At 45.0% G+C, this 25,303-nt stretch overlaps 2 protein-coding genes across 2 annotated transcripts in view; both read left to right on the top strand.

Annotated features, from left to right (window-relative positions):
- Positions 1-4,370: 4,370 nt before the first annotated feature.
- Positions 4,371-13,870, top strand: dtl (denticleless E3 ubiquitin protein ligase homolog). Its single transcript, XM_084151469.1, has 14 exons — positions 4,371-4,490; positions 4,601-4,696; positions 4,938-4,999; positions 5,114-5,234; positions 5,526-5,591; positions 6,006-6,121; positions 6,236-6,309; positions 6,550-6,653; positions 6,930-7,034; positions 9,445-9,557; positions 9,701-9,790; positions 10,200-10,338; positions 10,628-11,301; positions 12,489-13,870. The coding sequence occupies exons 2-14, from the start codon at positions 4,609-4,611 to the stop codon at positions 12,573-12,575; spliced, it is 1,839 nt and encodes a 612-aa protein (XP_084007595.1). The 5' UTR covers positions 4,371-4,490; positions 4,601-4,608; the 3' UTR covers positions 12,576-13,870.
- A 141-nt stretch (positions 13,871-14,011) lies between these two features.
- The window catches only part of ppp2r5a (protein phosphatase 2, regulatory subunit B', alpha isoform), an 85,297-nt gene continuing 74,005 nt past the window's right edge, over positions 14,012-25,303 (top strand). The window contains exon 1 of the mRNA XM_084151472.1: positions 14,012-15,201. Coding sequence (XP_084007598.1) covers positions 15,057-15,201 — 145 coding nt within the window. The 5' untranslated portion in view covers positions 14,012-15,056. The remainder of the gene's footprint in view (positions 15,202-25,303) is intronic.

The raw sequence follows: 25,303 nt of genomic DNA on the forward strand, positions 1-25,303 counted from the left end.
AGGTCGATGCGGAGATCGAGCGGGCGTTACGTACAGACCCTACTCCTCCTGAGTGTCCAGAGGGGCGGAAGTACGTGCCGCTCGAGATCCGTGATCGACTGATATATTGGGCTCACACGTCACCCTCCTCTGGTCATCCGGGTATTGGTCGAACGGTGCACTGCCTTAGCCACTGATGGCCCACCTTGGCAAAGGACGTGAGGGTTTACGTTTCTTCCTGTTCGGTGTACGCTCAGTGTAAGGCGCCTAGACACCTGCCCAGAGGGAAGTTACAACCTCTACCCGTTCCACAACGGCCGTGGTCTCACCTATCGGTGGACTTTGTCACGGACCTTCCCCCCTCCCAGGAGAATACCACAATCTTGGTCGTTGTGGATCGGTTTTCTAAGGCCTGCCGTCTCATTCCAATGCCAGGTCTCCCTACAGCCCTACAAACGGCCGACGCCTTGTTTACTCACGTCTTCCGGCACTACGGGTGCCTGAGGATATAGTGTCTGATCGGGGTCCCCAGTTCACCTCTAGAGTCTGGAGGGCGTTTATGGAACGTTTGGGGGTCTCGATTAGCCTTACCTCGGGTTTTCACCCTGAGAGTAATGGGCAGGTGGAGAGAGTAAACCAGGATGTGGGTAGGTTTCTGAGGTCCTATTGCCAGGACCGGCAGGAGGAGTGGTCGGGGTATATCCCCTGGGCAGAGATAGCCCAAACTCACTTCGCCACTCCTCCACTAATCTTACTCCTTTTCAGTGTGTGTTGGGGTATCAGCCGGTCCTTGCACCCTGGCATCAGAGCCAGATCGAGGCTCCTGCGGTGGATGAGTGGTTTCGGCGCTCGGAGGAGACATGGAACGCTGCGCATGTCCATCTGCAGCGGGCTATCAGTAGGCATAAGGCGAGCGCCGATCGCCACCGCAGTGAGGGTCCAGTGTATGCACCTGGAGATCGGGTCTGGCTCTCGACTCAAAACCTGCCCCTTCGCCTGCCCTGCCGGAAGCTGGGTCGGCGGTTTGTGGGGCCATTTAAAGTCCTGAGGAGATTGAACGAGGTATGTTATAGGTTACAACTGCCCATAAATTACCGCATTAACCCCTCGTTCCATGTGTCTCTCCTCAGGCCGGTGGTAGCTGGTCCACTCCAGGAGAATGAGATACGAGAGGCTCCTCCGCCCCCACTAGACATTGAAGGGGCTCCGGCGTACTCAGTCCGTTCCATCGTGGATTCGAGACGTCGGATGGGGGGTCTGCAGTATCTCGTGGAGTAGGAGTGGTACGGTCCGGAGGAACGGTGCTGGGTCCCTAGGAGGGACATCCTAGATCCCTCCCTCTTGACGGAGTTCCACCGGAGTCATCCGACTCGCCCTGCTCCGCGTCCTCCTGGCCGTCCCCGAGGTCGGGGTCGGCGCACGGCTGGGACCGCGCGTCAAGGGGGGGTACTGTCACGGATTCTGCCGAGGCTGCTCCTCCTCCTTGCTCGGGCAGGCTTCGGCGTTCGTCGTCCCCGGAGTACTAGCTACTGCCGATCGATGTTTTGGTGTTTGTCTTGTTCTGTCTTGAGTGGTTACACCCGTTGTCTATTATGTTTGATTGTAGATCCTATATTTACCCATGTCTCACGTTTGGTATTTGTGTGTTATTGTTTGTGTCTAGGCGGTATCGGCATTGCTTTTGTCGTATTACGTGTATTTTGTTTTTCCTCCCGGTTCGGAGGCTTTGTTTGTTCTTTACTATTAGTCAAGTACGTCTGCTAGTATCTCTGTGTCCTGCGCTTGACTTCACTCACCGCATACACATCGCTCCTGACAACAGTATCAAAGGCAGCAGACAGGTCTAGAAGGACAAGAGCAGAGGAGAGAGAGTTAGCTTTAGCAGTGCGGAGAGCCTCCGTGACACAGAGAAGAGCAGTCTCAGTTGAATGACCAGTCTTGAAACCTGACTGGTTTGGATCAAGAAGGTAATTCTGAGAGAGATAGCAAGAGAGTTGGCTAAAGACGACACGCTCAAGAGTTTTGGAGAGAAAAGAAAGAAGGGACACTGGTCTGTAGTTGTTGACATCAGAGGGATCTAGTGTTGTTTTTTTGAGAAGGGGTGCAACTCTCGCTCTCTTGAAGACGGAAGGGACATAGCCAGCGGTCAAGGATGAGTTGATCAGCGAGGTGATGTAAGGGAGAAGGGCGAGAGAGAAAAGGATACAAAGTAGTGGTCGGAGACATGGAGGGGTGTTGCAGTGAGATTAGTAGAAGAACAGCATCTAGTAAAGATGAGGTCAAGCGTATTGCCTGCCTTGTGAGAAGGGGGGGACGGTGAGAGGGTGAGGTCAAAAGAGGAGAGGAGTGGAAAGAAGGAGGCAGAGAGAAATGAGTCGTAGGGAGGTTGAAATCACCCAGAACTGTGAGGGGTGAGCCATCCTCAGGAAAGGAACTTATCAAGGCGTCAAGCTCATTGATGAACTCTCCAAGGGAACCTGGAGGGCGATAAATGACAAGGATGTTAAGCTTGAATGGGCTAGTGACTGTGACAGCATGGAATTCAAATGAGGAGATAGACAGATGGGTCAGGGGAAAAAGAGAGAATGTCCACTTGGGAGAGATGAGGATTCCTGTGCCACCACCCCGCTGACCAGATGCTCTCGGGGCATGCGAGAACACATGGTCAGACGAGGAGAGAGCAGTAGGAGTAGCAGTGTTTTCAGTGGTAATCCATGTTTCCGTCAGCGCCAAGAAGTTGAGGGACTGGAGGGTAGCATAGGCTGAGATGAACTCTGCCTTGTTGGCAGCAGAACGGCAGTTCCAGAGGCTGCCTGAGACCTGGAACTCCATGTGGGTGGTGCGTGCAGGGACCACCAGGTTAGAGAGGCAGCAGCCACGCGGTGTGAGGCTTTTGTATAGCCTGTGCGGAGAGGAGAGAACAGGGATAGACAGAGGCATAGTTGACAGGCTAGAGAAAATGGCTACAATAATGCAAAGGAGATCGGAATGAAATGAACTAAACATCTGGGAAAGGAGAGAGCGGGGCCTCCCTCACTTACGTTTCACTGAAACACCCAAATATAACTCTCCCAACTTCCACCTCAGAAACTATAATTGTTGTAAACTACAGCGGTTCAATGTTTTCTAGGAATAGACTAACTTAGTTTATTCAGCTAGCTAACTTGGTACAGTATTCTTCTGTGAAAATCGTCCAGGGCACCTAGTCATATGACGCCACAGCCAACTAGCATGCTGGACTCCAACAACACGGTTTAGCACCAATACTCGGCCACAACAAACCACCAGTGTGTCAACACGCCAAGCAGATCATTCGTGTCCGTGTCTAACGTTATGGGTTAGTTATGTCTGCTGTAGCCATCTGTCTAACTGGCCAATGTCTGAATGTAACTAGCTAGTTAGTTTTCTCATCACTGTGGCATATAGCTAACAAGCTAGCTTGTTTGCTAGTTATTTTAATTGTAGTAGCTAGCTTAGCAAGCTAGTTGCTAGATAACAGGCTAACTGTTCACACCTTTGTCCAACTCCATGAGGGCTGGATTTGTAACCAATTATTGTTCCCCATAACCAGCCTCTGACAAGAATGGACGTGCAGTTGAAAGCAACATTGTTTATATTTTAGACTTCACGAGAAATAACTTTATAATCTCTTTAACAGTATCAATTTAGCCACTGAATTTAGCATGTTCCATTCGGCACATAGGTAGAAAGTGACGTAATACATGAAGTGTCAAATTTCCAACCAATCAGCGCGTGTGACGCAACTTTAGCGGGGGATTGGTCCTATCTTTCTGTTACTTCAGTTCGCGGGAAAGAGGAGCCCCGAACTGATGACCACCGCACAGAAATTCCTCTGAAGAATCGAAATAGTTTTAAAATCATCTGGCTTCGGCTGAGTTACAGAAATGCTTTTTCGCTCCATTGTTGACAGAGGAGTCTGTAAACGGAGGCGCAATGGTGAGAATGTCAATTTATAGGGATCCAGACAGTTTTCCGTCTGGTTTGACTCTTATTAACGTTAACTAGCTATAGTTAGCCCAAAGTAAGCTAGCTAGCTCAGCTGTGTCCACTTCAGCAGTGTTGGCTGCTAGGCTGGCCATTTTGTGTCGACGATAGCTAGATCTACTCAATCGATTGTTAACTCGTTGATTCAAAAAAAATGCATATCCTGATCATGTTACTATCTTATACTCGGAGGCATATTTTCATTTAATATGTGTCTTGTTAATTGTTGTTGTGGGAAGTACTGGTAGCTAGCTAGTTAATGACTAACGTGACTAAGCCAAGGACCTACCTAGGCCGGACTGGGGTTAGGGTGGCTCTCGATGCAGTATTTCACTGCATGTTCCTCAGTGGCAATTTATTTATTTCTCCATCCCCAACAGACCTCAGCCCAAAATACAATTTGTCCTCTCTGCTGGACGGCTACCAGTGTGCCCGTCATGATGAACACATCTCACACGGGACCTTGGGGGTCGCCGTGCCCCCAGTTGGATGCGCCTTCTCTACAGGTAATACAGGAAATATTGTACTCTGTCTTTGAGGGCGACAACCATGAACCACTGTCCTGATTTCGTTCTTTTTTTCTTTTTTTAACCGCTTATTTTCCTGACGTTCTCAGCCCCGGGGATGCAGGGCGTCCTTGCGGTGGCCAATGAGGAGGGAGTCCTGAGGCTCTACAACACAGAAAACCGCAGGAAAAGTCCACTTCTGAAAGGTAAGTTATGCCTGAGTGGCAGAATCACACCACCAACAACAGAGTAACTCAAGTATCTTGTTTATTCAGCTCAGACAACAGATGGTATGATCATGAAGCTCCCTTATGATGCAGACCCCCTAGGAAGGTTGAGGCACAACACTAGTTGTGTGACTAGCCACTGCAGCTGTCTGAATCACCAGTCTAGCTTGCCTTGTTGTAGGCCAATTGGGGTACAAACTTAATGTATTCTATTCCACAGAATGGATGGCACATGATAATGCTGTCTTTGACCTTGCTTGGGTGCCAGGGGAGGCTAGCTTGGTGAGTATACGTTTTTCCTGGTTGTTTCACACACGGTGATCAGACAAGTATTTTTTTTAATAGACATTTTATAGGACACATGATAAAATTATGTTTGTGTATTTCCACCATCAGGTGACCGCATCAGGTGATCAGATGGCCAAGCTGTGGGATGTGACATCAGGGGAGCTCCTTGGCAGCTTCAAGGGGCACCAGTGCAGCCTCAAGTCTGTTGCATTCACACAGCAGGAGAAGGGTACATTTCTAATCAATTCATAATAACTTTATTGTCCCAGAGGGGCAGCGCACGATACATTGAAAACATGTAGACATATTCTTCCTGAATACAGGGACACTGCTTGCTCCATCGAGTGTATGGTCTTTCAGACTTTACATGTGTATAGCCATGCCACAAATATGAGTTATATGATTAGTCGTAGGCATCATCACTGACCAGCTTGACAGCTCAGCTACTGAAAACATCCGGACACTGCGTCTCTGAGTAACCATGGTAACCGTCCGCTCTGGCTTCTCTCTTCTCCCACAGCTGTGTTCTGTACTGGGGGCCGAGATGGGAATATTATGGTCTGGGACACGAGGTGCAGCAAAAAAGGTAAAGCCAGATATAAAAGTGGTTACGCTTTTCTTTAGTGTTTTGAGTTTTTCAGTGAGTAATCTTTGAAACCCAGAGCTAAAATCTTGGGTTATTGCATCAGATGCTCGATTAAGTTGTGCGGGGAGACGTGTTAGAAAATATACTATAAGGAGGAGCGGAAGCAGGCCGGTAGCTCCACCCCCTCTCTCTGCAAGTCGGCCAAATGTCCCCTCCCCTTTCCGAAATTGAAAAACGGGCGAACACCTGCAAAATCGTGATTTGTCCAAATGATCAGTGACAAAAAAATCTGTGCACCGGTACAAAGTACCTTGTTAGTCATCGCATCCCACAGTCTGTTGATAGATGCTACGATACCAGTTATGTTACAAGAGATTATTCGGTGAGTAATGGTGTTGGTTGTTTTTCCCTCAGATGGCTTCTACAGGCAGGTGAAGCAGATCAGTGGGGCTCACAATAAGACAGACAGAAACACACCCTCTAACACGAAGAAGAAACGCCCCGGCACACGCGGCATGGCCCCCTCTGTGGTGAGTGGTAAAACCCTAATACCATTAACAACTGACCCAGTGTCAGCTTTGTTTTTCATATTGATCATGATTAGGGACTGGGATAGTAAGAACTGATCTTCATCTCTATTGTAGGACTCCCAGCAGAGTGTCACGGTGGTTCTGTTCCAGGATGAACACACAGTCATCTCCTCAGGAGCTGTTGATGGGTAAGAATAATCTAATAACACAGGGCCATATTAATTTAGACACACCGTAACATAACGTTTTACAATGGGTAACTAAATCAAGCATTTCTTATGGGAGAAATTCAGATGGTACCACCCTGTTTCCTTCCGTTTTGTGCATACTGAACATGACCCAGATGACTGTTGTAAGGATGTATGTGACGCCTGCATCACGCAGAACGATTCTGACATGAATTGTGATGTATTTATCCTCCTAACCAGGATAATCAAGATGTGGGACCTTCGGAAAAACTACACGGCGTACCACCATGACCCCATCCCCCTCCAGGCGTACCCGTACCCAGGAACGAGCACACGGAAACTAGGTGGGTTTTCTCAAACATGGCTATGGCCCAATTTGAATTCTTCAAAATTGCATCTTCCCTTCCTTGAATTAGGCTAATAACTTATCAGACCTCACTGGATTGGTGAAAGCTATTTGGTCTCTGGAACCCCTACTTTCACCTAGCCAACAGTATCAGATCAGTGATTACTTCAAAGGAATGAAGGAAACATTTTACAAGTATTCAAACAGGACCTAGGTTGAGTCACTTTTTAGGGTTTCCTCGTGTAGGACCTGACCTGTGTTGTCTGTGTGACAGGTTACTCAGGGCTGGTGTTGGACTCCACAGGCTCCAACCTGTTCTCCAACTGCACCGACGACAACATCTACATGTTCAACATCAGCGGGCTGAAAACCACTCCAGGTAAACAAATGCTCCATACAAAGCTCATTCTATGTCATCCTGTTTCCATGGCTACATCCATCAGAAGCATGTCTGCATTTAGCCTGTGACTTTGTTTTTATAGCAAGTTACTTTAATGCATCTGCTGTATAGTCTCCCACCCATTCACATTCAGCTCCCCGCACGCCATTACATTTCAATCTGCCAGTACCACTGTTTACCACCAGATGGGGCTGCACACTACTTCTGTTCAGTTGAGGCTATTTACATTTTACATTTTAGTCATTTAGCAGACGCTCTTATCCAGAGCGACTTCCATTTGATGTATGGAAGTTGTCTGTCAGTTTGGTAAAAATGCCATACTTTGGGAAGATTAATTTGCTTAAATAGCTAGTTGTACAGCATGGGGTCTCCAACCTTTTTCTAGCATGAGAGCTACTTTTAAAAAATTAAACGTGTCGCGAGCTTCTCGTTTTTGTTCTAGCTTTCATATAGGCACATTCTTCTCTTCTCTCCCCTGCAACTCTTCCCCGGGTTCTTAGTGTACAAGAAAAAGTAGTGCACTATGTTTTCTGTCAAATAATTAAGTAATAAGGCCAGAGGGGGTGTGGTATATGTCCAATATATCATGGCTAAGGGTTGTTCTTAAGCACGACGCAACGCGGAGTGCCTGGATACGGCCCTTAGCCATGGTACATTGGCCGTATACCACAAACCCCCAAGGTGCCTTATTGCTATTAGAAACTGGTTACCAATGTAATTGGAGCAGTAACAATAAATGTTTTGTCATACCCGTGGTATACGGTCTGATATACCATGGCTGTCAGCCAATCAGCATTCAGGGCTCAAACCACCCAGTTTATAATGGTTAATAAACAACTCTAAGGGGGCCCTGTAAAATCCATTTTTCTCCACCCCAAATTACTTTTCCAGGTTTTATAGAGAAACAATGAAATTGGATGTTCTGAGTCCATGTCGATGATTATATCACATCGGAAGACAATGTTTTTTTAGGTCTGGAAGAAAACTAACACATTTGTTTTTTTTGTGTTTTAGGTCTGGAAGAAAAGTAACACATTTAGTTTTTTTGTGTAATTCCCCTTTTTTAATTGCACATTTAACAAGTGAGGAATGTGCTGTCTAATGTGCTGGTCTAGTGATGGTTCTGTACTGCTACTGCTCATTTCATGGCAAAGTTTGCAAATAATAGATACAAATGATACACACTACCAGTCAAAAGTTTGGACACGTCTACTCATTCAAGGATTTTTCTTTATTTGTACTATCTTTTTTTTTTTTACATTGTAGATTAATAGTGACGACATCAAAACTATGAAATAACACATGGAATCATGTAGTGACCCAAAAAGTGTTAAACAAATCAAAATATATTTTATATTTGAGATTCTTCAAAGTAGCCACCCTTTGCCTTGATGACAGCTTTGCACACTCTTGGCATTCTCTCAACCAGCTTCACCTGGAATGCTTTTCCAACAGTATTGAATGAGTTCCCACATATGCTGAGCACTTGTTGGCTGCTTTTCCTTCACTCTGCCGTCCGACTCATCCCAAACCATCTCAATTGGGTTGAGGTCGGGGGATTGTAGAGGCCAGGTCATCTGATGCAGCACTCCATCACTCTCCTTCTTGGTAAAATAGCACTTACACAGCCTGGAGGTGTGTTGGATCATTGTCCTGTTGAAAAACAAATGATAGTCCCACTAAGCCCAAACCAGATGGGATGGCGTATCGCTGCAAACCTCTGGGCTACTGTCATTCACGTGCCTTTACAATAGCCCAGAGGTTGTTGAATGGCTGAATGGGTACCAGCGTGTACAAGAGACTGTTTGACAGAGAGATGAGAAATACCTCAGTGTTTGTTTATCAGTCCTCACAGTCTGGGTTGTGTTCATTGGGACATGCAACAGAAAACTATTCAGGTTGCAATGGAAAGAGAAAACTAGCAGTTCTTATTGGACAAGTCCAGGTAGCCCCTCCATGTTTCAGTCAATTCCCCTTTTGGTGCTTAATGAACAGATAGTTTGTATGTATTGATATGTAGGCAATGTGTGCCATTTTAAAATTGATGTTGTTCTGTCCTTGAACTGTTCTTGTCTATAAATGTGGACCCCAGGAAGAGTAGCTGCTGCTTTCGCCAAATACCAAATACTGGCCCTGGTATTGTTTGCAACCGCTACTCCTCAGGAATTAGCCAAGAATGTAGCCCAGGGGGCTCTGACCTACCATGTGACCAGTCTCTTGACCAATCAGGAAGTAATATGTGGAGAGCCTCTTCAGGATCCTGTTTGTTTACCACTTTTTGTGTACTCACCCTGTGTACTCTGAACAACTGAAATGTTGTTCTGGTGGTTTCAATGTCTGGTTCTGTGCACTTTTATTTCTGATGTTCCAACACGTCTTTCTGTTGCAGTGGCAGTCTTCGGTGGTCACCTCAACTCCTCGTTTTACGTGAAGTCCACTGTTAGCCCCGACAACCAGTTCCTGGCTAGTGGCTCAAGTGACCATCATGCATACATCTGGAAGGTGAGCTGCCATTTTGATTTGACCAATCCAGTGAAAACCTTAGAAAAACATACTGATAGATGATGGCTGACAAATCAACATGCTTTGACTATTCTATCCATGCGTTTATAACAGTGTCTTACCAACTTATTTTCTGATTTCAGATGTCCGACCCAAAACAGCCTCCCATGATGCTTCAGGGCCACAGCCAGGAAGTGACCTCCATAGCATGGTGCCCCACAGATTTCACAAAGGTGAGATCTAAGATTTTGTCTATGTTCACATAGTCGGCATGATTTCAGATGTTACATTTTAGTAATTCAGATGAGTTTGAGTTTTAAATGTTACTCATTCGAGAACGCTCATCCTGCAGCGGCCAGGGAAGATACCTTTTTAAGCTGCCTTTATATCCATTCTGTGTCCCTGGAGCAAATGTTTTCAGTTTGATCTGCTCATTCTAAATATTATGCTTTTGCCATAAAACAGAATTGTGATAGTTGAAGTGGTCTGGAGGAGCAGGTTCAGGTTGGTAGCCTGGGTAGACCAGACTGAAAGCTGCGTTCACCATTGAAACAATGATGAGCACAGCATTCTGTCTGGTTTAACCAGGCTAGGAGAGGTGCAGATTGGGGCCCTGTGTAATCTCATGCTCTGTCTTGGCAGATTGCTTCCTGCTCTGATGACAACACCGTACGGATCTGGCGTCTGGACCGGGGGACGGATCGAGCAAAGTCCTCTGTCGGAGAGGCCAATCTGGTGGGCTGGGCATATCCTAAACCTGCCATCACCGTGCCCAGTCCAAGTGAGTACCACCACCACTACTGCTGCTATCTGTCAGTAGAGAGGGGGTCCATGAAATGTTTTACATTCCAGTCAATGAAAGAATTGGATTGTACAGGGTTCATCTTTACTAAAATGGCCTGATGAGGATTTGGCAGTATCTAAAATTCCATATCCATTGTAGTGGTTACCATCCTCAAATGCTTTTACTGGTCTGTATATTGCCAACCATAACAAAGATGACTATCTCCAATGCTTCTTGAACAAGCTGAACTCTTTTGATTGAAACTTAAACTCTGTTTCTCTCTCAGTGCCTTTGAACCAGGCGGAGTGCACCCCAGCCAAGAGTCCCCGGCCAGGGAGTCTGGGGGCCCTTGCCTCCCCCCAGCCTGCCGCCTGCGCCCCCAGTGGCGCCAACCTGCCTCTCGCCTCCAGCACCACCGCCGCCTCCCCCCTTCAGGCCCAGGGCGCCAAAGCCACCCTCATACGTCAGAAAACGCCCTCATTCATCAGGAACTGGTTTGCCCAGACTCCCAGTGAACAGGTCACTCCTCCTCTCCGCAAGGTGCTCAGCCCCTGCCCCCAGAGTCCCGTCCCTACCCTTCACTCGGAGAGGAGGACCAAGCGCCGGCTGGAGACTGGTGACGGTGGGGCAGCAGGGGGCTGTGAAGGTTCGGGGGAGTGCAACTGCGTCACAGAGCTCTACCCCGCAGCCAAGAGGAGCCGGGGACTAGCAGGAGTGTGCTGCCCCAGCCAGGAGCAACCTCATGCGGGCACAGAGAGGAGCGAGGCCTGGAGAAAAGCGGACCTCCAGGTGAGGCCTGTCCCAGCCACACAGGCAGACAAGGAGAACAGCTCTCCAGGAGGGGCAGACTGGTTGTCAGTGATGAGCCAGAAGCTGAGGAAAGGTGTGGGAAACCCCAGCAGCACTCTCAGAAGCCCCAGTGCCTTCAAGAGGCAAGATGGCAGGATACCGACCTCACCGGTATGCACAAGATCCTAAGTTACAAGTTGACCGGAAATGTGTGAAGTCTATTGATGTTCTTAACAGGATTTGCTCCATCTCTTGGATGTGTTTTTCATAATGGTGTAAAAAAACGACTTTCTATTTATTTTTATTTCATTTTATTTCACCTTTATTTAACCAGGTAAGCCAGTTGAGAACAAGTTGTCATTTACAACTACAGTGGCTTGCGAAAGTATTCACCCCCCCTTGGCATTTTTCCTATTTTGTTGCCTTACAACCTGGAATTAAAATGGATACCACTTTGAAGATGCAAAATATATTTTTTTGTGAAACAAACAAGAAATAAGACAAAAAAACTGAACTTGAGCGCGCATAACTATTCACCCCCCCCAAAGTCAATACTTTGTAGAGCCACCTTTTGCAGCAATTACAGCTGCAAGTCTCTTGGGGTATGTCTCTATAAGCTTGGCATGTCTAGCCATTGGGATTTTTGCCCATTATTCAAGGCAGAACTGCTCCAGCTCCTTCAAGTTGGATGGGTTCTGCTGGTGTACAGCAATCTTTAAGTCATACCACAGATTCTCAATTGGATTGAGGTCTGGGCTTTGACTAGGCCATTCCAAGACATTTAAATGTTTCCCCTTAAACCACTTGAGTGTTGCTTCCACAACTTTGTCCCTGACCTGTTTGGAGAGGTCCTTGGTGGTGCCCCTTGCTTAGTGGTGTTGCAGACTGGGTCCTTTCAGAACAGATAGATATATATATATTATATGAGATCATGTGACACTTAGATTGCACAGAGGTGGACTTTATTGAACTAATTATGTGACTTCTGAAGGTAATTGGTTGCAACATATCTTATTTAGGGGCTTCATAGCAAAGGGGGTGAATACATATGCACGCACCACTTTTCCGTTATTTATGTTTTATAATTTTTTTGAAACAGGTTATTTTTTTCCATTTCACTTCACCAATTTTGCCTATTTGGTGTATGTCCATTACATGAAATCCAAATAAAACTCCATTTAAATTACAGGTTGTAATGCAACAAAATAGGAAAAACACCAAGGGGGATGAATACTTTTACAAGGCACTGTATGTGATAACAGATGGTTTTCCCAATGTAGAAAAAACACTGATGTCTCTTACTGCATAATCAGGGACCTGTTATCGTTGACCTTTCTCCTGTTCCTTCCCTCTCCCAGGCAATGCGTTCTCCCTCCTGGGAAATGCGCTCACCGCGATCCATGAAGAAAATATCCTCCTACTTCCAGCGAAGGACTCGGGAGTGATCAGGTTGGACTGAAATTGTATTTTCAGTGCTGACTCCGAGAGAACTGAGTGCAGAATCCTTTATGCTGCTCCTACAGTATTTTATATTTGTAAATTTTTTATTTTATTTCCTATGAATGTATTTTGATTTGGATCACTTTTCAACATAGAGAAATCTTTTTAAAGATACATTTATATATGTGGGTTGATTCTTAACCTTAAAATCCCCCAAAATGGGTACAATATTGCGTATCCTTAAAACAAGTTGTCCACTCAACATAGAAGACAAACTTAGAAGAGATTCCTGTTCTCATGTCTTTATTTTGTACATTAACTTTGTATACTAGGATCCGCTTCCCCTCCACCAATCCTAACCGTAACCATTAAATGCGTCTAGGGGCAACTTCACCCTACACCATTCATGGTATGTCTGCACAAGTTTCAATTCCAGTCTTGGGTCCCCATACTGAATAATTAGCTGTGTCACTACCATGTCACACTACAAGTCATGAGTGTTCACAAAAAGGCCATGAGACTAAAATTACCACTAGTAAAGTAAAACGTCAGATTTCCCTACAAAATATTTAGGTGATAATGCAGAAAGTAAGTCCCTAGACATAACAATACTTGTAAAAGTACATTAAGACCAAACTTCGGATGAGTCTGTAGTGTTGTTAGTACTACATTATAACAGTTCACAGCCCATGCAATGCTGTTTAACAGTCAAAGGCTTCACAGCCCATGCAATGCTGTATATCAGTCAAAGGTTTCCGACACTGGTTGTAACTTGGCATATGTGTTTGCACTGTGTTTATCCTGTTTTGACATACACACTGAGATCATTTGTACTGAAAAGAGTCTTCGAATGCGTGATAGTTTGTAGACCAGTCAACCAGCAAAAATGTTTTGTGTCTGTCTGAAACATGGATGTCTGGTGTTTGAGCTAATGCGAGTGCCTCATGAGAACATTTTCTTCTGCTCTCTGCATGTGATCACATGTGCAAAGGTTAGCATGCTACTAGTCCTGGGGGCTTACATTCAGAGGATCACATGATTGTGGGACCAAACAATCTTTCTAACCTCACAAAACACTGTTGGATCTCTGCTGTAAATATTGTTGACATATTAATTGGATGTTAGTGTATCCTCCTGATGCATAAATATAGTAACTGATGTATTTGCAATTGCAACCTATGCCTGGCCTCAAAAGAAGCACTCACTTGAAGGCCAGTGTGATCTGAAATGACAATGTTTACAATTTGTTCATATGGATACAGTATCCTGCCTATTTATAAACGTTTCCAGTTGCCAATTTACTGGTATTTGTTTTCTGTGCATATTATCACATGGTTTAAAGCCCGGTCTTCGTCGAATTCAATTGGTTAAAAAAGGCATGAGCGTGCCTGTTTCAACATTTTGGTTGGCCACTGGAGTTGCCTGTCAAAGACGTACACTTGTGTCACAAAATGCAACCCGACAACGATGGACTCATAAAGCTGTTTATGGTTGCATAGAGTGTACAGTGTGGAAGCTTTTGCATGGAATGGTGTTATCTAATATAGCGGAAAAAGTTATTATTGACGTCCGACACAAGTAAAAAGTGCTTATCGGTATGTCAGTGCAACTCGATATTTCAGACTAAATGGACACGGGAAAGTGCTGAACATGACTCCATTGACGCCGTGGTTCTTCCGATATACGAACCAAACTGAGTAGTTCGAGGTTGCCAGACTTCATTCGTCCAGACTGTTTTTCATTTTGACAAAGCCAACTGCTGCTAGAAGACACGGAATACAACATTTATTTTTCTTGTGGAAATTAGTATGAATTTCATCATGACAGTTCGCTTTAAATTGTAAATGTTCATATTATCTAGCTAACTGTGCGTTTTAACAAAGTAGCTAGCTAACATTAGCCAAGCAGACAGCTGGCTAGCATTAGCGTTTTCTGTCTGTCATTTAGCTAGCTAGCACTGACAGCTAGTTTTATGCTAGCTAGCTAGCATAAGTGTTCTCTCTGAAGTAGCTAACGTTAGCTATAAAAATGAAAATTATAGCAACAGGTTGCTATATTGCAGAAATTACAAGTTAACAAATATACCCAGCAATTTAGTTAAGCAGTGTTTTTGCTGTCAGTATTAGCCAACGTTAACGTATACTTTTTTTTCTTCATAAATCTGTCATGAGTTGGCTGGCTTGTTGATACGCGAAACGTCAGCTAACGCTAACTAGCTAGTTTTCTAAACAGCTCGCTGGACTCAACAAGCGGGACGAATAATGCGGGCTTTACATGGAAACTGATTAACTAGCAAGCTTCAGTGGAACAAACAAGCAGAAGAGGTGTTTTTTAAAGTTTGCGGTTTACTCCCATTATTTCAGGTTGGAGAAGATTTTGATACTCCTGGGTTGGGAGACATAGCCCACTTGTGGAAAACCCTAAATCTGTCGTTGGCGCACATGTCCAAAATATTTTCACTATACAGTAAACGTTAATGCTTCAAAATGTCGGCTATCTCTGCGTCTGAGAAAGTGGACGGGTTCACGCGAAAATCAATGAGGAAGGCCCAGAAACAGAAGAAATCACAAGGGTCATCCCAGTTCCGAACTCAAACTTTTACCGAGCTTTCACCGTTGCCGCAGCTCAAAGGTAAGATAATAAAAAATGCTGCCTGAAATAGTCTCATGTGAAAGGGTGGCTGTGTTGACACTTCCCATTTACTCTAGTAAACGTGATCAATAACTGACGTAGTCGGACATTGACTATATTCTACCAATCTGTAGTCAGAGACGAACTGTACAGAGATAAAAAATGTGTTGGTGGTCGACGAGACGCGGAAGCTTTGGGTAGATAATGACAGTTGCATTTTCAGCCTCTGTTCATTGGCACCCAGCTGTGATGTGTGCTCACAAGGAGGACTGAAGTGCAAACTAGGCTACAATGAGAGAAGATTGATCTAATTGCTGATACTGTTATATATTGTGCACTGCATACGTTTTAGCGGGTGCTGATCTCTGTTGTGAAATCTCCGTCGCTGCCTGTCAGTTTCTCCACTCAGAAATAGCACAGTTGTTATGCATGGTAATTGCTATTTTGATAGCTGTATATGTTGTACAGTACTACTAGTCACGACGCACCTGGATAGTTGTTGAATAATGAAGTTGGTTATTTTCATGTACAAGACGTAGCGGCCTAAGCCAAGGCCAGACACGTTCATTAATTTATGTGATGAATGCATGAAAGCTACAGAGCTGTGTAAACATAGGCCTACTACAGTAACTTTGTATTGTGTGTTTTGGTAAGGAGAAGCCTGCATATCAGTGAAATGTCCCATTCTAAGAATTTCAACCCAGCTGGAGAGTGATATGTTTTATACACATTGGCAGCCAGGAGAACTGTAATGTAGCCTATCTGGTCTATACTGAACAAAAATATAAACTCAACATGTAAAGTGTTGGTCCCATGTTTCATGAGCTGAAATAAAATATCACAGACATTTTCCATAAGCACAAAAAAGCTTATTTCTTGCAAATGTTGTGCACATTTGTTTACATCCCTGTTAGTGAGCATTTCTCATTTTACAAGATAATCCATCCACCTGACAGGTGTGGCATATCATGAAGCTGATTAATCAGCATGATCATTACACAGGTGCACCTTGTGCTGGGGACAATAAAAGGCCACTCTAATATCTGCAGTTTTGTCACACAAAACAATGCCACAGATGTCTCAAGTTGAGGGAGTGTGCAATTTGCATGCTGACTGCAGGAATGTCCACCAGAGCTGTTGCCAGATAATTTATGTTCATTTCTCTACCATAAGCCACCTCCAATGTTGTTTTAGCAAATTTGGCAGTAAGTCCAACCATCCTCACAACCACAGACCATGTGTAACCACGCCAGCCCAGGACCTCCACATCTGGCTTCTTCACCTGCCGGATCATCTGAGACCAGCCACCCTGACTGCTGATGAAACTAGGTTTGCGCAACCGAAGAATTTTGGCAACAAACTGTCAGAAACCGTCTCAGGGAAGCTCATCTGCATGCTCGTCGTCCTCACCAGGGTCTTGACTTGACTGCAGTTCGGCATCGTAACCGACTTCAGTGGGCAAATGCTCAGCTTTGATGGCCACTGGCATGCTGGAGAAGTGTGCTCTTCACAGATGAATCCCGGTTTCAACTGTACTGGGCAGATGGCAAACAGCGTGTGGGCGAGTGGTTTGCTCATGTCAACGTTGTGAACAGAGTGCTCCATGGTGGCGGTGTGGTTATGGTATTGGCAAGCATAAGCAACAGACATTTTATCGATGGCAATTTTAATGCACAGAGATTCTGTGACGAAATCCTGAGGCCCATTGTCATGCCATTCATCTGCCACCATCACCTCATGTTTCAGCATGATAATGCACAGCCCCATGTCGCAAGGATCTGTACACAACTCCTGGAAGCTGAAAATGGCCCAGTTCTTCAATGGCCTGCATACTCACCAGACATGTCACCCATTGAGCATGTTTGGGTTGCTCTGGATTGACGCGTATGACAGCGTGTTCCAGTTCCCGCCAATACCCAGCAACTTCGTACACAGCCATTGAAGCGGAGTGGGACAACATTCCACAGGTAACTATGCGAAGGAGATTTTGTGCTGCATGAGGAAAATGGTGGTCACACCAGATACTGACCGGTTTTCTGATCCACACCCCTAGCTTTTTTTAAGGTATCTGTGACCAACAGATGCATATCTGTATTCCCAGTCATGTGAAATCCAAAGATTAAGGCTTAATGAATTTATTTCAATTGATTTCCTTATATGAACAAAAATCTTTGAAATTGTTGTGTTTATATTTTTGTTCAGTGTAGCTTCTGTCTTTGAGAATGTAGTGGCAGATTGCTAAGTTACAGGTAGCCTTTGTTTGCCTCAGAGGTTCTTCAAGATGGAGACTTGACATTGAACTGTGACATTGAGAAGAATGATCACCTTACCTCATACAGTGCAACATTGCAAGTTAATTTCAGTGGAGGGAATGGGAATTGTATGCTGCCAGTGCATTGTTACTGTTAAATCTGAGTCTGTTGCTATGCCCTGCCATATGCCCTGCTATTTTTGTTTTATAGGACATTTCAAGATGGGTACTATAACAGTTGCCTCAAAACAGACATTTCCAAGGTCAAATTCCTCAATCCAAACCTTTGTCAGACACACAATGAAACCTATAGATGGGGATTACATTGCTTCATACTCAGCATTATTATTGGGATTGATGAGAGAGCGGTTCAGAATATCAGAATCCAAACCGCTCAGCACTTTTAAATGCGTACCTCTTTATTCTTCATTCAGCAATTGTGCCAAATTCAGTCTTGGCCACACACTGTATCTCAATGACACGTGTGAATTGAGCGCCAGTGTCAAGCTTCCCTTAGTCAATCCACACTTTGCATGATCAAGAGCTTGGTTATTATCTGATGGTCTCCTGAGCTGGGCCTCTCTGAGCTGGATCTGTCTGAACTGACTTCTCTGTGTGTGTGTGTTCATTATAGGAAGTGTGTGTGTGTGTGTGTGTGTGTGTGTGTGAGAGAGAGCGCGAGACAGTCCGTGCTATCTAGGCCCCCGGATGGGACAGTGAAGATGGGACTGAGAGCCTCACACTGTAGCCTAAATAAGGTGATTGTGGTGTGTTTAAAAAGCATGGTGGCCGCCAAGTATCAGGATCCAGCCAGGGGAGTCATTGCTCATTTATCCACCATGAATTATTCCTGATGGGAGAATTGACCAGATCATCCAAACCAGGTCATTTGTACAGTTCATTATAGGAAGTTGACCCCCCCCCCCCCCAAATGTAGCTAAAAGGCATCTGTGTTACAATGACACTTTGATCTTTCATGTTGATGCAGAGTAATTTATTGAGCCGCAATAGATAATTCCGTGCCGCTGAAGCCTGTCTGGGAGAGAAATGTCAATGTATTCCGGAATATGAAAGAATGTGTCTCCTTTCACCTTAAGAGTCCATATTGGAAAGTCAAGATTCACGCTATCCTCATGTCTACTCCATGGTATGAGGGAAGACTGCTGCAACTTCATTTGCTAAAGCAAAACCTCTCACTGACTTCAGCAGTCAAGTTCAGACAAGTTAGCCTGCCAACATGTTGAAATGGCGAGGGGGAAAAGTGCAGACACTCTGAACCTTGGGCCTACATGGCATTAACTAGGCTAATGCTGCTTATGGATTGAGGGAATGTTTGACTCGTTTATTTGTGACTTTTCACCTTTTTGTTTGGTTAGAAATGTAATGTGCAGTTAGTTATACACTACTCTGAATAAAGGCATTGATGGATATTACAGAGTAAGTGTCACAAACGGCCCCACACCAGCAGGACCAGAAGGCCAGGTGCAGAGGGAGAGAGCCTAGGGGTCTTCAGGCTTCCCTCGGTGGGGTGGTTTCCCACCTGCTCCCCCCTTCCACCACCTGCAGCAGCAGGCTTCTTCTCCTGGTTGTTTAAACTCAGACAGAGGGGGGTGGGTGGGTGGGTGGAGCACATGATAATAGATCATCTTTGTCCTCTTTCTGAATATAAATTGACCACACTAATGCCAATATAGAAATAAATTTGATCAGGAAAGTTCTCAATTAGTCTATTTTATTAGACTGTTTAGTAGCTAGTACTAACATAGTAGTTAACTAGCCTAGTATGTAGTTTCATGGCCCTTTCAATTCTGTGAGATAGTTGTAGTGGACCATAACCTCCTAGGCTACCCTTGTACTCTTGCGTCCGTGAATGGGTGGCATTTTATTAATGATGTCGCAGACGGGTTCAGTAGGGGAGTGTAGGGGAGGGGGTTGGTATGTGGGTGGAGTGTGTTGTCGGGGGCAGTGTTCCAGGCCAGTGACGGGTGTTTCTGCTTGTGTGCATTGAGGACCTTTTTGAGGCTCAGAAAACTCCCGACATGAAATCTGAGGGAGTACAGGATGAACAAAGTGGGAGATAATCAGATGTGCACCATGTTGCATAAGTACAAAGAAGTGGGGTTTGGGCACTGAGGCAGTGCAAGTACAAATATGTTTTTTCAGCATTTCTGACAGAATTACCTGCAGAATGAATGGCTGTCCTTTTAAAGCTGTGCAAGAATGCATGTCTATTTGAGTGACTTGACAGTAATTAGGCACAGTGGTTGGGGGTGATGAGGGGAGCGAACTTGGGCGTCTTGCTGAGGAGGTGATGATCACCATGACAGGGATGCGCGTGTGTCAGACAGGATTCTGATTCCTCGCACCAGCTCTCTCGCACTCCCTCTCTCTCCTTCACTATTTCTCTGGAGCAGAAACCTCATCCTACCGCTCTTGTTTTGGCTAACCTAATCTGTTTGTTCCTCTGACCCCCATCTGTATGCCATTGAGGGAAATCGGAGAGGTAGCCTAATGTTGGCTTGAGTGAAATGGGTTGCACAGTGGAGGAGTTGCTCACCTCTTGTGTTGGTGTGGTGTGGTTAGGCTCTGATGTGTCAATTGAGCGCTGGTTTTTGTGGCAAAGTTCAATTGGGACTAATGTGTGGTTATGGGTGAACAAAGTAGGAGATAATCAGATGTGCACCATGTTGCATAAGGACAAAGAAGTGGGGTTTGACTCTGCTCAGGTGTGGGCCCCACACAGAGGTTTACGTCTCGTTCATTTGATTCATGACTGTGGTTCCATCAGTGGTTCCCAGGAATGGTTCCTGTCTGCTCCCAAGAGGACTCAGTCTGGCTCCCCCTGTTGTTCCCAATCAGCTACAGGTCAATTTGCTGTGTCACTCACATTGAAGTATTCCCTGGGTATAAAGATGGATAGGCAAGGGTTAAAACTGTTTGATTTCTGTTAAATCCATATCCCTGACAGGGAGCGACATGGTTGTTTACCTCCGGTTTTATATAATTGGCTTAGCTGTGTCTGCACCACACTGATAGGGGAACGACAGCTTTGGATTCATATTAATGCCTCCATCCTCACTTCACCTCTTTGGCCTGAAAACAAGTCATTTTACACAAATAATTAACTATTTTAGGAATGTTGTGAAGAAGTGTTTTCCTCTGGTATAGTCCTCGATAATTAGCCCACACACGTGGGCATATTTCCAAAAACGTAAACAGCTTGGCATTGCTCATATTTCTTGAAGCATTCTAATAGGCTACACGTCGTAACTTATTGCCATTATTACACTGTAACCCACAATCTACGCGTCATGACAATAGCCTAAATGTGACTTTTCTCAGCTTGATTCGTGCTATGTTTGCACTCCTTTCCACCCTAAGGTAATTGGTCAGTTTGGGTAAGTACCTGTATGCAGGAGTGAGTGAGGGGCTGTGGAACCTGTTGTACAGAAGCTAAATTGCTTTATTACACAATGATTGGCCATCGATAATGCATGAATCACAGTAGGGCAGGCTGGGGAAGTTCTGCAGCTGTAAATAGGCTGACCTTCCATCCTGCAGTAGAGATGCTGGAGTGTTTATAGCCCCATGTTGTGTGATAAGACACTGAAATGATGACTCACTGGGAGACCTGCACGGTTGCCATGGCAGCCAGAAGCCCTGCGAGGTATTTCTCAAAGCATGCTAGACACATTTTTGATTTTCCTAAAGATAGCCGGCTTCGTTTTGAAGTCAGACTTCAGCGGTGTTGTAAAGCTGGATTCTGATCAAACCCTTGCCAGTCTGGAGCAATTTGTGTACAGGGGTGTCGAACACTGATAAGTTAGGTTGCTAGCTTAGCTAAGTCCATGTCCTGCTTCGTTAAATGCACAAAGTTGCCATTGACAACTCCTGACTAATAGATTTGATAGGCTTTGACATATGACTCGCTTGTTTCCACTGTGTGTGCTAACACAGGGTTTCCCAAACTCGGTCCTGGGGCCTGCCCTGGGTGCATGTTTTGGTTTCTGCCCTAGCACTACACAGCTGATTCAGATAATCAAAGCTTGACGATGAGTTGGTTATTTGAATCAGCTGTGTAGTGCTAGGGCAAAAACCAAAACGTTATTATTTGTTTAGATATCAAGGGGGTTCGGCAAGCTGCTTTGATTTAGCTCAGTGGATGAGTTGGTCTCTTTTTATTCATGTGCAAACTGACTCATTTGCAGTAGATGCTCGTCAAGTGGTAAATATGAGTGTAGCCTAGTTGTTTGCCTTTTGTTCATGAAGGAAGACAAACGAGAGGAGGACATGCTCTCTGTCGACCACAACCAGACACCTTGGAGATCACTTACATCAAGTTTAGCTTATTGTTATCCCATCACAGCCTGAGTGCTATGGCAGCTACCTATGTGTGCAGATTAGGAATTTGCACTGTGTGTAAGAGTGCAATTCCTTCTCTATGGGTGGGAAAGCAAAAAGCAGCCTTGGGTCTTGGCTGTGACAGTGTGTAACCACAGGGTTGCGAGATCAAATCCCCCGCTTGATGATTATGTAATACCAGAGCATTACAAATAAAAAGCTTATACTAGTACAAAATGTAACATGATGTTATTACAGCAGTTATTCAGATAGGCCAGACTGAACAATGTGAAACACAATATGCATTTTATTTTTTCCTAGGTGGTGAGTTGAGTGTGGGACAAGATTTGGTATGCAGTGTAGTGTAATATCATGTCTCACTCTTCAGGAGGTCAGACCTCTAAGCACAGCCCCGGCCCCCTCGGTCAGTTTGGCTGACAGACGTCTTTCTCGGAACCCTGTACAGAGCTCTACAGTGTGACCATTTTACTTGTATATGCGCCTAAAAATAGATGTGTACGAATTGAAAAAGTCAAGTATGCACATGTGTGAGTTGATTTATAGCAAAAAAAATGCTGCCATAGCTATTTTCAAAGTATTTCTGACGTTTTGCCTCATAGCTGTTAGCTAATCGCATAACTCAAAACACATAATTAATCTCATAATTAAATGAGTCTTTCAGCACGGGCACTGTTGTTGCTGCGCATGGTACCCCTCCTCTCTCACAGCAACGGGGCTGAGTGCATTGTGTGAAGTGCTGAAATATACATTTTTAGCATAGATGTTGGTCAAATTTACCCCATAGTCTACTAAAGGGTGACTTTTTCCTTGTTTCTTGGCTATTTACAACGTTTTATTCACACGCTAGGTTGTTTTTCAATGTTAGTTTGAGCTTGCTCAACTGCATCTCTCTGACAGACACACTGCCTCGTTACCACGGTAACGACCCACCCCTTAAAAGGGCAGCTGATCATTTTTGTCTCACCTAAGGACTTAATATTTGAATGTACATTGTGCTTGATTGAACATGGAATGCTCCAAAAACCTTTTTATTGAAGAACTTTGTCATTTCTTATCATAAAAACACTCTTCCTCAAATACTTTCATTGTGTGCGTCTACATTTGTCAATTTAGGAACACACATGCTCCTTTGTACGAAATGTCAGTGTAGAGCCCTGCAGTAACACATACTCAAGTGTCACCGTGTCCCATAGACGAAACTGTTGTAACGTGAGTAAAAGACACCTGCGCTACGGTTCCTGGGCGACATGCGTCATTAACACTTTTGGTACAAAAGTTGTTAAGCCCAAAATAAACCTTATGAGAATGATTGCCATTCCTACCAGGTCTTTTTCTTTTAAACTTCACTGGACCGTGTAAAAGCCCTGGCTTTGTGCGTTGGCGACTGTCTACTCTTCAAATCAAATCAAATCAAATCAAATTTTATTGGTCACATGCGCCGAATACAACAGGTGCAGACATTGCAGTGAAATGCTTACTTACAGCCCTTAACCAACAGTGCATTTATTTTAAACAAAAAAAGTAAGAATAAAACAACAACAACAAAAAAGTGTTGAGAAAAAAAGAGCATAAGTAAAATAAAGTGACAGTAGGGAGGCTATATATACAGTAAAATAAAGTGACAGTAGGGAGGCTATATATACAGTAAAATAAAGTGACAGTAGGGAGGCTATATATACAGGGGGGTACCGTTGCAGAGTCAATGTGCGGGGGCACCGGCTAGTTGAGGTAGTTGAGGTAATATGTACATGTGGGTAGAGTTAAAGTGACTATGCATAAATACTTAACAGAGTAGCAGCAGCGTAAAAAGGATGGGGTGGGGGGGCAGTGCAAATAGTCCGGGTAGCCATGATTAGCTGTTCAGGAGTCTTATGGCTTGGGGGTAGAAGCTGTTGAGAAGTCTTTTGGACCTAGACTTGGCACTCCGGTACCGCTTGCCGTGCGGTAGCAGAGAGAACAGTCTATGACTAGGGTGGCTGGAGTCTTTGACAATTTTGAGGGCCTTCCTCTTAGCTGAGTGCCCAGTCCCTTATGGACACCAGGGTTTTTATTTATGGTGTGTTGAGGGTTTGTTATTAGAAATCAGGCTGCGGGGAACTTGCCGGGAGTGCACTGGTTGTATGTGGACCGTTTGTGTGCACTGACTCACTCTCCAGTGCATTCTAGTGTAGAATAAGTAATGCTTAGCAATTACATTTGAGTGACTGAAGGGAGCAGTCTTCATTAAAACGTAGACAGATTTTCAGAGTAGATAGAATATTGCCTGATCGCAGCTGAGCCTTTTTTATACCTAGTAATCTCATTAGGCCTATTACGTGATCAGTTATGCTGTCATTTAATCATATTCAAATAGCCTAGTATAGTGTTATTTCCTTGTTACAAACCTACCGATCCCTTGGGAGTTTTTGCTAATTGTCCTCCTCTGTTCTTGCCTGTCTTACTCACGTTCAATGTCAAAGAGTAGTCGGCTCCAGACCCACTAGGCCTCCTGTTTCTGTTGCAACACACTCTTTAATCGTCTCTGACTGCTGTTTTCTGTTTTTTGTCACATGCTCAGCCGGCGTCATTCGGAGTGAACCATTAACAAGCCTTCGCGACTGGTGTGAGAAGCAGAGATGACTGACCAGTCTCACCCAACCGGTTTAGCAACTGCAGTGGGAGCACATCAAGGGATGTGCGGTATCAATCGGCATGTATTAATGCCCACATTTAGCCTAGGTTACAGTAGGCTCTAGGCTGTCTGTCACTCCCTCATTTTATGACTCGCCTCACATGTTCAGGCACTTTCTGACGACACAACTGTGGTAGGCTTGATCACCGACAAAGATGAGACCGCCTATAGGGAGGAGGTCAGAGACCTGGCAGTGTGGTGCCAGGACAACCTCTCCCTCAACGTGAGCAAGACAAAGGAGCTGATCGTGGACTATAGGAAAAGGAGGGCCAAACACACCCCCATTCACATCGCGCTGTAGTGGAGCAGGTTGAGCGTTGCAAGTTCCTTGGTGTCCACATCACCAACAAACTATCATGGTCCAACCACACCAAGACAGTCGTGAAGAGGGCACGACAAAGCCTATTCCCCCACAGGAGCCTGAAAAGATTTGGCATGGGTCCTCAGATCCTCAAAAAGTTATACAGTTGCACCATCAAGAGCATCCTGACTGGTTGCATCACTGCCTGGTATGGCAACTGCTCGGCCTCCGACCGCAAGGCACTACAGAGGGTAGTGCGTACGGCCCAGTACATCACTGGGGCCAAGCGTCCTGCCATCCAGGACCTCTATATCAGGCGGTGTCAGAGAAATGCCCTAAAAATTGTCAGACTCCAGCCACCCTAGTCATAGACTGTTCTCTCTGCTACCACACGGCAAGCGGTACCAGAGCGCCAAGTTTAGGTCCAAAAAGCTTCTACCCCCAAGCCAAAAGACTCCTGAACAGCTAATCAAATGGCTACCCGGACTATTTGCATTGTTCCCAACCCACTCACCCA

Source organism: Coregonus lavaretus, assembly GCF_964263955.1.
Source record: "Coregonus lavaretus genome assembly, chromosome: 33".
Classification (NCBI taxonomy): Eukaryota; Metazoa; Chordata; class Actinopteri; order Salmoniformes; family Salmonidae; genus Coregonus; species Coregonus lavaretus.